The sequence below is a fragment of the Lygodium microphyllum genome, chromosome 20 (assembly GCF_053477565.2).
Source record: "Lygodium microphyllum isolate KBCC chromosome 20, Lygodium_microphyllum_v1.1.10, whole genome shotgun sequence".
In the NCBI taxonomy this organism is placed as follows: domain Eukaryota; kingdom Viridiplantae; phylum Streptophyta; class Polypodiopsida; order Schizaeales; family Lygodiaceae; genus Lygodium; species Lygodium microphyllum.
The window spans coordinates 33,110,470-33,122,593 of NC_141154.1; the positions used below are offsets into that span (position 1 = coordinate 33,110,470).

The 12,124-nt window shown below is 41.1% G+C and overlaps 1 protein-coding gene across 1 annotated transcript; it reads left to right on the forward strand.

The window, feature by feature from the left end:
- The first annotated feature begins 9,271 nt into the window (after positions 1-9,271).
- Positions 9,272-11,686, forward strand: LOC148018820 (uncharacterized). The gene is made up of 3 exons (XM_087701534.1): positions 9,272-10,346; positions 10,670-11,140; positions 11,262-11,686. The coding sequence occupies exons 1-3, from the start codon at positions 9,456-9,458 to the stop codon at positions 11,367-11,369; spliced, it is 1,470 nt and encodes a 489-aa protein (XP_087557660.1). The 5' UTR covers positions 9,272-9,455; the 3' UTR covers positions 11,370-11,686.
- The last annotated feature ends 438 nt before the right edge of the window (positions 11,687-12,124 follow it).

Sequence of the window (12,124 nt, forward strand, 5' to 3'; positions counted from 1 at the left end):
TCATTCATGGAGGTCCGGTAGTCTCTAATCTCCCTCTATAGATCCTCTTTGGCCTTGCTTTTACCTTTTGGCTAGCCATCTGGATGCAGTCAACAGAACCTGCTATGAGTAAAAGGGGCGTAACTCTTTGTAGGAAACTCTGATTGATGACGTTTTTGGTTCAACTCAGAGGAAAAAAAGTCCTCTTTGAGATGAGATATGAGCCTTTATGATATAAAATGATCAAAATTTTCTGTAATGGATTTATTGTGCGCGGTCTGCACCCTATCCACAGTGACCCTAGTGCACAAAAAGGGTCATAACTTTCAAACCGTAGCTCCGATTGGGGAGGTTTTTGATTCAAACCGGAGGGGACAAAACCCTCTTCATCAAGGTGATCCAAATTCAAAAAAGAATTTTCTGCAATAAGATCTTTATTATTTTCTTACAGGACGGTGACAAAAAACAATGCATGTCTCTTATTGCCAAAGCCTTATATGAATGGAGCATAGTCCAAGGGGCCTGATCAGAAACATCAATAGCATATTGAGCATACTGAGTATGATCCCAAGCATCATTACATACCCATCGGCTCTGCCATTAATGCATAAGTACATTCACTACCATACATCTCTTTTGACTTCATGCACTTCAAGTGTCATGCATGGGTACCATTAGCATTGTGGGGGTGTCGAAGGGGGATCAGTGCATCAAGGAGAGTGAAGCTCATGGTAAGTACCTACACCTGCATACAAGTATCGGGCTCCGGATCACTGAGAGGTGGGCAAAGTTCCCCCCGGGCAGGGAGGGTCACCTCTCTTTTGTCTTACCACCTCGCCTGGCATCGGCATTTTTCTCAGCTAGAGTATACATGTTAAACATTTTTATTAAGCAATTAGCATGAGATGCATTGGAAAGGAGACTTTGGGCCTTTTCATGAGATGCAAGGAATGACAAGGTTGGGGTAGGGATTACCTTGGTAGTCTAGTAGCTCACTAGCTGCTACTTACCCAATTTACAATGGCTATTATTCATTTTGGGCTCATCCAAGATCACAAGTCAAAATGGGGGTTAATGTCAGGCAATACAATGAATTTCAGGAAGAGGTATGGTCCATGCACATGAAGAGGATTGAACTATTAAACCTATGCAATCTTGAATCTCTCCAACAAGGGATTAAGCTTAGCAAGTGGCTAAATTGAGAGATTAAGATGAGATTGGCATATCTCTTTAATGCTTGAGAAGACCGTTGAAGCATAAATCATCATGATGCCTGATTGCTCCATCGATCGAGTCTGGTTGGTTGGGGGCATCCATGGAAGACGACTTTAGCATTGGAATGCTCCTACTGATGAGGAAGGCTCCCATGCTTATCCCTGAGCTTGAGTTTCAAAGATGGGAAGCTTCAAGTGCAGCTTTCATGGCTGCCCACAAAGCTTCCATGCATGCTGAACTCCATGTCTTCATCCCAGTGAGAGATATCATTTACGGATTGAAGGACTTGTGAAGTTTGAGCTCTCAAGGTTAGAGATGGCTTCAACTTGGAGAATCCATGGCTGCTCCAAACTGTCCAAACTGTTGTCCACCTTGAAGGCTGAATCCCGGGATCAAAAGTGCCAAGGGGGAAGAGAGAGGTATACTAAATCAATGCCTAAGAGTGGCAGGGAGTGGCTAAGCAGCAGTGGAGGAATGGTAAGAGGGCTAGGGGAGGGCAGGGTAGCTAGCGCAAAATGCACCGCAAATTATGCCGGCTGCCTTGTAGGCCTTCTAGGCAGCAACTCCCCCAATCCGCTACTTGATCAGTAGCTTGTGGAGTCAGGGATGATGCTCTGTGGCTGGTTGATGATGGGGAGCACCTTAGGCTAGATCTTGGGGATTTTTTGGGCTAGTAGCCATGGCATCTTGCAGGAGAAGAGAGAGAGAGAGAAGGCTGGAGCAAAAAGTAACTAAGGTTTTGCCCTCTTCCAACTCCTAGGACTCTAAACTTGGCTTGGAACCCTTAAAATTTACATGAAAAAAAGTGGTGACCTGTTATTTTAACCATTTTACCTCCACATATATCAGAGTCTCTAGCCATAGCTCCTACTTACTCCAAAAAACTGAAGTTAACTACAGTCCTTCTTGCTATACCTGTACTTGTAAGCTGAGTAACTAAGGTTTTTGGGATTTGAAAAGGAAAAAAGGGGAAAGGAGAAAAAGACCAAAGTCTAAAGCTCTAATACCACTTGTAATTAATGAAGCTGAGAGGAGAGAGGGGAAGAGCTGAAGAGAGAGAAAGAGAGTAAGAAGAAGAGGAAAGAAAACTAGAAGAGGAGAGAGAAAGACAGAAAAGAGGAGAGAAGGGAGGAGGAAGCCATGGAAGCTAGAGATGAAGGTGAAGAGTATGATCTTGATAATAACTGGTTGCCCTAATCTGGGGCTCTTACACCTTATATACCCCAGTCACTATGATTGGGTGTCTAAACCCTAGTCGGTGTGTATCCCGCTTGTTACAAATAACATACCAAGTAGCCTTTTCATTGATTATTTAACAATTTGTGTAATCTGAAACCTATTAGAAGATAAAACTTTTTTCACTTTTAGGAAAACACCTCACAACTTATAGATTTGAAATCTATTATATATGCACCCACTTTTAGTCAATACAATCAAAATCACAATATACCGTGAATTTATTGTTTGTAACCTTTAGATGGTCCTCCTGGAGCATTCATCTTTATAAGGATCTTTATAAAAGGCATATGCTATATTACTTGTCTACTTGGCATTCCTTTTAACAAGTTTGAGGAATCGAGATTCTTTGTGGAAATTTTGTGTTTGGCTTTACTTCAAGTGGAACTTTATATTGTGAATGAAACCAATGAAACTGGTTTTGCTAGTAATACTTGAGCTATTTCACAAGAACTTGTGATTGCGTGGCATAGGAAGAAAGTTAATGTATGGATGCTTTCAACAGAAGGTAGCATTTATTTGTGAGATAAGATCTCATTCATAGTGTCTCTTTATTGTTGTCATCAAATTTTCTTCATCCATCTTGCTTTGTGCTTTATCCTCCTCTATGATTTGTGGCTAGTAGATGAAACCTACATTATTTAACATATTTTGCTAGTCCTATGCCATGTCCTCTCGAAGAGGATCTGCTACGTCCTCTTCTTGAAGTTGAGTAAAATTCTTGGACATGTTCACCACTTCTTTAAGATGATTCACCTTACATGTTGATCTCTTTAGTGATGATCATGAGAGAGACTAACTCATCAAAATTTGAAAACATCTTCCATAAATACAGAACAATAATAAATTATTTCTAGGCTTTCTCATTATTAAGGTCACCCAAAGTAGATGAAACCAAATCATCATCATCAAGCATTACATCAATAATTGCTAAGGTATCTACAATTCTTCTCACTTTCAAAATATACTTATTTATAGACATCTTTCCCTTCTTCAAGGTATCCAACTCTTGCTTAAGTTGAATCTTCCATTTCATTATGTTTTTTAAAGTTGTCACTTTTCTCTATCATTATAGCAAAATTGATACAAAGAAGAAGTCTTCTGCAACCTTTTAAAACAAGTGTACAATAACGTACCAAGTGGCCTTTTCATTGATTGTTTAACCATTTGTGTAATCTGCAACCTATTAGAAGATAAAATTTTGTGTTGCTTTTAGGGAGACACCTCACAACTTACAGATTTGAAATCTATCATATATGCACCCACTTTTAGTCAATACAATAAAAATCACAATATATCCTAAAATTATTGTTTGTAACCTTTAGATGGTCCTTCTTGAGCATTCATCTTTACAATGATGTTTATTAAAGGCCTATGCTATATTGACTTGTGCACTTGGCATTCCTTTTAACAAGTTTGAGGAATCAAGATTCTTTGTGGGAATTTTGTGTTTGGCTTTACTTCAAGTGGAACTTTATATTGTAAATGAAACCAATGGAATTGGTTTTGCTAGTAATACTTGAGACATTTCACAAGAACTTATGATTGCATGGCATAGGAAGAAAGTTCATGTATGGATGCTTAACAAGTGACTCGTTATTGTTGTCATCAAATTTTCTTCATCCATCTTGCTTTGCGCTTTATCCTCCTCTATGATTTGTGGCTAGTCATGATACCCTTCGATAGCACTCCTTATGTCTTCTCATCCGATTGTGTCTGTGATTTTCTCCTTGCATGGCTTGCAAGTCATTTGTTTTGGTGCCCCCATTGATGAGCACCGCAAGTGGCTTGATTCTTGAAATTGGCTTCTTGACTTGCAAGAATGGATCATTTTTATGGGGATATGGATGAGGATATTCATCAATGGATTTCATATGTGAAATAACATTTGCAAGCATTCAACATAGTGGATGATGAGGCAAAGGCACATTTTGCTATCAAAGGATTCAAAGGCTATGCAGAGGCAGTGATGAGTTATGTACCAAAAGATATTGTTAGCAATTGTCCAACCATGTCAAAGTTTTTGAAGAGTTTCTTCTTCCTTCATCCTCTAGGTTCTACTATCACTAATCAGGTATACATGCATTCTCAAGGCTTATATTTGGTGCATCTTAATGATGTGAGATCAAGAAAATGGGTTGCTTTTATGTGGATTACATTGATACTATGTATTCATTGTGGCAAAGGGTATAGCATTTGTCATCATTTGTATCTCCACGTTTCCATAATTTTTCATATGCACAAGAGAATACATGCAATCTTGTAGAAGAGATAGATGAATATATATTAGTGGATTGTTCTTTAGAAGAGGAGGAAGATGGGTTCTATAAATATATGCACAAGAAAAGACATGCAATCTTGTAGAAGAGATATATGAATATATATTAGTGGATTGTTCTTTTGAAGAGGAGGAAGATGGGTTCTGTAAATATACTATTGCTCTTTACAATGATGAAGAGGAGAGGGAGGGCTCTCTTAAGTACTCTTTAGATGTTCAAAAGCTCCTAGAGATCTTGAAAGGCATGCAAAGGAATCTACAACTATGTTTAAGTCTCAACAAGGTGATGAACTAGTTTATGGACCTATGGTGTATGTGGAGCTCTACTATTTGGAAAACCCATTGCCAAAGACATATGCTGATGGGTTCAATGCTCATACACCACCTTCTTTCATTGTACTTTCATTCTTCATATGACATGGAGAGGATATTATTATTGCGTTTGATCTAGGAACTCTAAAGGTTCCCATGGCAAAGGAATATGATGGAATTAGTAGAATTATTTCTATATTTGATCCTAGTTGACTAGTACACATGAATGTTTATGGACTAGGGGTAGGGCTAAATATGTTACATGTTTTCCAGCAAGCACAAAATCTACCATTCATGACTATAAGACTCCCCCTAATGGAGGGATATGTTATGAAGTGCTCTGCAAACTCTCTTACATGAAAATACCTTAGAGTTTAGAATAACAAAAACCCTTGGGATTGTGTTTCCCAAACTCTCTTATATGAAAATAGGTGCTAACGGCGATATACCTTAGAGTTAACAATAACAGAAGGGTAAAACAAGAGAAATAAATTAGATGCGGTAGCCGCTTTTGATCTTATGCATGGAAAGAGAAGGAGATGAAAAGGTGTGGCGGAGAAAAGGAGGAGTTTTAGTGTAAACAGTGGGAGTCTCACATGAGTCGACAAGTTACAACCCTTGCATGCAACAAAGGACAGCTTGAGGACAAAGCAGAATGCATGCTGGGACAGGAAAAGATGGTTACCTTTAATCCTTTGCTAATATCGAGGAGTCGCATGCATGCTCATCAACTCCAATGGCAGGCTACAATGCTACATGATCGAGAGGAGCCGCAGCCTCATGGAGAGGAGCTACAAACGTAGAGATCTTCAATGCTTCGGGGGGCGGGAGGACCACAGTCCTGCAGGGGCTACCGGCGATCGTCGAAGACAGCTGATCTGGTTGATGAGGCAGGTCGCCATATCAGAATACCCTTCCTCGCATGTTACAGTCATTTGGTAGCCACATGAACTGCATGATTGGCGGAGAAGAGGCATGTGCTTCCCGGGATTGCAAGTAGGAGCTTTTGTGAAGGAGGTTGGTTCGAACTAACTAATAGTGAGCTGTTAATGATGCAACCATAATCCAAGCAAGGCATCAACCGAGAAAGGTGGCTAGTGATTCTGAATAGCTGGGTGACACGTTCATGGGAGTTAGCGCGCTTCGTGGATTGGGGGTTGTCATATTCCTGGATGACATGATCCGTGAACTGTGGGTTTGCATGAAAGAATCCTTGTTGTTTGCATGCGCTTATCAACTTCAAATGGAGGTTCTATGCGTGTAATTTTATTGCAGATAGTGCAGCAGTATTAATGATAAAGGAGGGAGGAGGAAGCTATCATGAATATCGTGTGCACATAAGAAGGGGAGCTCCTTTCCCAGCTGATTGCTAGTTCGACTGCAATTATCTTCTTTTGAAAAGCTCTTGGCGTCCTCTAGGTCTAATGATGGGTTTTGATAATTCCTCGTGTTAGTGTGTGCTCATGCTCTCTTATGCGACAACGTAAGCAGTACCTTGTCCTTTGCAATTGATGTTTAAGGCATATAGTTGGTGTACTTTGCTACTTTTTGTTTCGATGCCCCATGACAATTAGAAAACTTGATGAATACATTGTGTCTTATTTTGTGACACAAAGTTGAATGTTATTTATGCTCCATGGTGAAAGCGGTCTTGACAAGATCAATTTGTTCTTTGTGAGCACATGTGATATAGTGGATTAGTTTGTTGTTTGCTTGGGTTGTTGGGTGGTGGCCTTGGGGTGGATTTTTGGAATTGTAATTGTATTTGTTGCATTACCAAGATTGTTTTCAATTCCCACATGAGTTTACTTATATCAATTGAAATCTTATCATTCGAATTTCAACATATTCATTTGTTATTGTATCAGTACTTTCAAAATGCTTCATTATAGGATCAACATTATGTTCACTATTTTGTACAAAGCCTAAGTATTTTGTTTTACTATATTATAATAAGTTTTACATTTCTTTACACCTTTCAGTGGGTTTTATACATTATTATATAGTATTCCATATTTGATCGAATAGCTGATATGGATAGCACGACTTGGCAAATTTTACTATAGCCAACACTAATATATATGCTTGTCTAAATTCATTGTTGCATCAAAAATATGCCTCAATAAGTTTCTTGTAGGCATTCGAATAAGCATGGGGAATCTATATACTAACACAAATATTATCAAAATGCTACTGACAATCATAATGGTATAACCACTCCAATGCTTATTCTGCTTGTTCGAGCAAAAATTTTGACACAAGGGACTCAACATTAAAAATACGTCCTAAATAATGTCACTATTCCCCTCATCCCTTGTAGTGGATGTGGGTAGCATTCTCCTTGAAGTCAAGAAGAAACCTCAACTAGTTCGTTTGGGCAATGCCACTATGGCCAATTTTGTGATTGGGGCACCATTAGCCTTCCCACTTAATGCACAATTAGGTGTTGCAGAGCCATTGAAAGGGATACTTATTACTCAATGTGGGCAATCAGCTGTAGCATTTCTGCACAACTTGAACGCCCATTTCCACTTGTAGAATAGGCGGAAGACATTCATACAGAGAACTTCAATGCTTTAATGTGGTGCGAGTGGTCACAATTATCGAGAGTACATGCTTCAGCCCTAAGGGTGCAAGCTCTAGACTTTTGCGCTGGTCCTAAGGACTTGTTGCCCAAGCGCTTGACGTCAATAGTCAGTTCGGGACGTCCCCTGGCTGGTCATTAGTCACTAGCCGGCAAATAAAGCTCTCACGCAGGTCAAATCAATCTTTCCATCTATCACAGTATTATTAGGCGCTGAGAACCGAATCGTTCCTACGAGACATCAACTTTGAAGCTTTTACTGCTCGACGATGAACGAGTACTGTATATATAGCCTGGAGGGGGTTTGGGAATCGCTCGATTTTTGATTAAGCTACGTTAACTATGTCTGCCCGTGTCTGCCTATGAACGCTGGCTGTTGGGCGTACCGAAGTCTTAACTTTAGAGGGCAGAAAACCCATCCTTGTTGTATGGTACTGTACACAAGGCGAGAGCCGATGGGCCATAATATTGCAAGGATTGCGGATGATACGGAGTAATTATGTCTGTCAAGCCCCGCGCAAATTTACGAGTCCCAATCAGCTTCTTCCACGTGGTGGAAATGAGTGAAACACGATCGAATCTGGGGGAGCCAACGCAGGCAGAGACACCTTAATAACGAAACGCCGGTACCTTAATTGTTAATTGGAGAGCGATGCCGCGCTGTGGAATGTGCCGTACGTGCATGCATGCGTTGATGCTTCATTGCAATGATGCAACGACACAATGATGGTCGGCAGAGAGAGCGAGAGCGCGCTCGCGCGCGCAGAGAGAGAGAGAGAGAGAGAGAGAGAGAAACAGAGAACTTATTAGAAAAAGACGAAGAAAAAGAAGAGAGAGAGAAAGAGAAACAGAGAACTTATTAGAAAAAGAAGAAAAAGAAGAGAGCCGAGTGGCTGACGCACCTGGAGCGCCTTCTGTTCCAGTTCTTCCTGTCTTTAGTCGCCGTATACAACGGCCATTATTGTGGTTTTGATAATCATCATTATTGTTTCTACTTGAAATGATTTCTCAGTGCAAGAGCTGCTGCGGCTCAATTAAAGTCGCGCTTGCCACAAGTTTTACGTCTGTTCAGAGAAGAGACTGATGAGGCGACAAGAGCACCCAGTGACACACACACTCCCGGGCTCCCCGCCCCCCCCCCCGCCCTTCCCTCTCTCTCTCCCCGTCCCCGCGATCGATCGATCGATCGACATGATGCGCCCCAGTGGTACTGGGTCTGTTCGTACTCACACTTATCATCAATATGCTCTGGCCTCGAGAGAAAAGAGGGGCGACTTTATTAGCCAATCTACGGCAGTGAATCTCCATAGTCCATAGTGAGTGCCAACGGGCAGCGTAAAATCTGCGTTTTCATCCTTGTCTTCTCATTCACAGGGTAAAACTTAAAAGGCGATGGCTTATAGAGCCTGCAGAATTCAGATGTATAATGCAGGGCTATAAGCTCAGCTGATGGACGTCTGTCTTGGTTTAAAAGAGCATCGACTGATATACTTATCCTGCTGTCTGGGCACAGAGAGAAAAAAATCAACAATTATCAGATCACTGGGGAGCGGCGCTCGGGAGGGTAAAACAAATCCGCCCAAATAGGGGTCTCCTCAATGAGCCGCTGCATGCTTCTTTAAGCGTTTGCCATTATCTTTTCTCAAAACGCGGACAGCAATATTCCCAGTCTCCATTCGAGGCATATACCTGTCCTTCTTTCCTTCCACTCTTCTTCTTCTTCTTCTTCTTCTTCGTCTTCTCCAACTGAGAAGCCATGGCTCCTCTGTATGCCTGAGTGTCCCTCCCATTTTCTGTCACCATATTAACGTGCCAGCTCCCATCCTCTTGTGATCGGAAGGCCAAAACAGAATGTCCGCCTTGCCGGAGGGAGTATCTCATCTGGCCGCTAATAATTCTGATCACAGATGGGTCACCTGCCAACAATATAGCTACGCTCTACTGCAGCTTGCTGCTGGTGATAATGCTGCGACACTAAACCCTAGCACTCCAGCTCCTTACTATTATGATATTATAGCCGTCGATGAGACATCTACTTTTAAGCATGATATCCCTGCTAACAGTAGTAATTCTAGTCATTATGCTGCCCTGTTAGCCCCGCATGCAGCTACTGATCCGTCTCACCATCAGCATGGTCTTGTGCTGGTCGACAATGCAGCCAATCTGCAGATTCATGAGCAGCCTTGTGCTGGCAGTTCTTCTAATAACATCGTTAATGCCAGAACACCTTGCGGGCCAGTACTATCATGGACGCCGCTGCCTAATAGCACTAATACAATATTAAGTGAAGACCTAATTACGGGTATAATAACTACCAATGCGTCGGATTTCAATTATACTACTGATGCACAGATCACCACCACTTTCGTTACTCCTCAACATGCAGCTCAAGCGGCTGCAGCAGCATGCATGCATAATTATACTAATTCTAGTCCTGAATTACGTGCTGCGGCTGTCGGCCTGGATGATAGTATTGATGATGATGGCCACCTGCCCCGGCACGACCTTCATGACGAGGTGCAGAGAAAGGGAGCTGGACTCACGATCAGCCATACGCCTGATTGCACGAATGCCTCGCATACAAACACAAAGAAGTCGCAGCAGCGGCCCGTTCTGAGGAAAGGGACGGTGCACTACAGGGAGTTTCACATATTCTCGGAGAGGCAAAGGAGGCAGGACATGCGCACCCTGTTTGCGACTCTCAAATCCTTGCTTCCTCTTGCACCCAATATTGATAATAAGGTCCGTCACTCACTCAATTTTCTTCACAATCGTTCTCTGCATGCACGCATGCAATGGTGCAGCTTCAACAGTACTGATCAATTTGAACTATTATATATGCACGGCGATCTCGCTAGATAATTACCAACCTTGGCTTGCAACAGAATATCGGTAGATCATTAGCAATTAATTTTCCCAGGATGATGACAACGTAGTTTCTTTCGTGATCGTTGTTATTACAGATATCGTCCTCATTGTTGCTATTGCCGTCATTATCTTTGTTATTAGAGTGTTAACGTGGTTGGTCTAATGCTAATATTGTGAGGTATCGTTTTATTTTCCAGATGGATCGTTGCAGCGTCCTAGGGCTAGTCATAGATTATGTTCATTCCTTGAAGGCCAAGTTGCAAGACCTTGCGCAAATGAAGGATCAATTACAACTACAGCTAGAGGGTTCAGCAAGACGTTCGTATCAATTGTGTCATGCAAGCTCTAACTTTGGCTACAACAGCTTAGCCAGTAAATGTATGGTGCAGAAGTGGGACAATGCTTTATCGAACACTGTAAACACAAGGAAACAGACATGGCTCGATAATAAGACCCCTCCAAGCATTCATCCACATCCAACTTTCCATGTTAGCGTGCGAATGTGGGGCAAGGCAGACATCTTCATCAATGTAAAATGCCCAAAGGTTCAGGGCCTTTGGTCTGATCTCCTTTCCACCCTCGCTGATCAAGCTTACTACAACATTGATGTGGTCACTGTTACTTTCTCCACCATTGCAGATTCTGTTGTGCATTGCATCTATGCCAAGGTACGCACACACATACACACACACACACACACAACACATGTGCACACAACCCATTTTACGTTGAGAAAAGTTTGATTACTATAGATTCCCTAAAGAGTTCTCTCCTCTAAACAATGTGCAGGTGATTGATTTTTCCACCATCTCATGCGAGGAGCTCAAGTCATTTCTTATATGGTTTCTTAGTAATAGGTTGTGTTTGGGAGGACCAAAAGCGCCACATTTAACTTAAGGTACCTTATTGAAGCATATAGGCGAAACTATGGAACAAGCTTTTTCTTCTTCTCAAATTTGAAATGAAGGTTATTCCTCATGACTTGCCTTTGGTAAGATAAGACATAATTTTCATATCTCTAGGTTTTGCATGTACCAAATAATAGGACAATATCTTCTTTGTCTCTATTGGAAAACTAAGACTTTTATTTCCATCATCATCATCAACTAGTTATGGTTGAAAACACAAAACAACACTCCAAAGGGTTGGAATGTTAATAAAATTAGATAAATACGGCCCTCGAGTTCATGCAAGAACTACCATGAATATGATGTATTTTCTTCTCATTATGTTTGGGTCCTCTCCCCCACCATTACCTCCCCCCCTCCCCCCCAATTCTGCCCCTCTTCTTTTAGGGTGATGCACAATGCTTTGTATTATACAAAGATATTGAAATATCGAAATAGCAAGGGGTGAGAAATGATTGTTCTAATGAGATCAAAATCATGGAAATAATTGATTGTGGATTTTACAATCAGCTTTTTTTGGCATCTAAATCAAACATATGTGTTTGGGAGCTTCTTCTACAAGAAACCCTTTATATCACACACATTCAAAGGGTAATTTAATTAAAAAAATTACTTACATGCTATAAGACAATAGAATGATCTTCTATAAATGTGAACTTCAAACTTTATTGAAAATTTGTCAATTAAATAACCATTCTTTAGATTGCAAGTGGTATAATTACATTTTTTGAGGTGCAACCATCG

What these genes read in the sequence shown, in the direction of transcription:
- LOC148018820 (XM_087701534.1), top strand. Translation starts at nt 9,456, where the DNA reads ATGTCCGCCTTGCCGGAGGGAGTATCTCATCTGGCCGCTAATAATTCT. An exon ending in CACCCAATATTGATAATAAG is followed by an intron (nt 10,347 to 10,669) that starts GTCCGTCACTCA and finishes TTTATTTTCCAG; the next exon opens with ATGGATCGTTGCAGCGTCCT. An exon ending in TGCATTGCATCTATGCCAAG is followed by an intron (nt 11,141 to 11,261) that starts GTACGCACACAC and finishes AACAATGTGCAG; the next exon opens with GTGATTGATTTTTCCACCAT.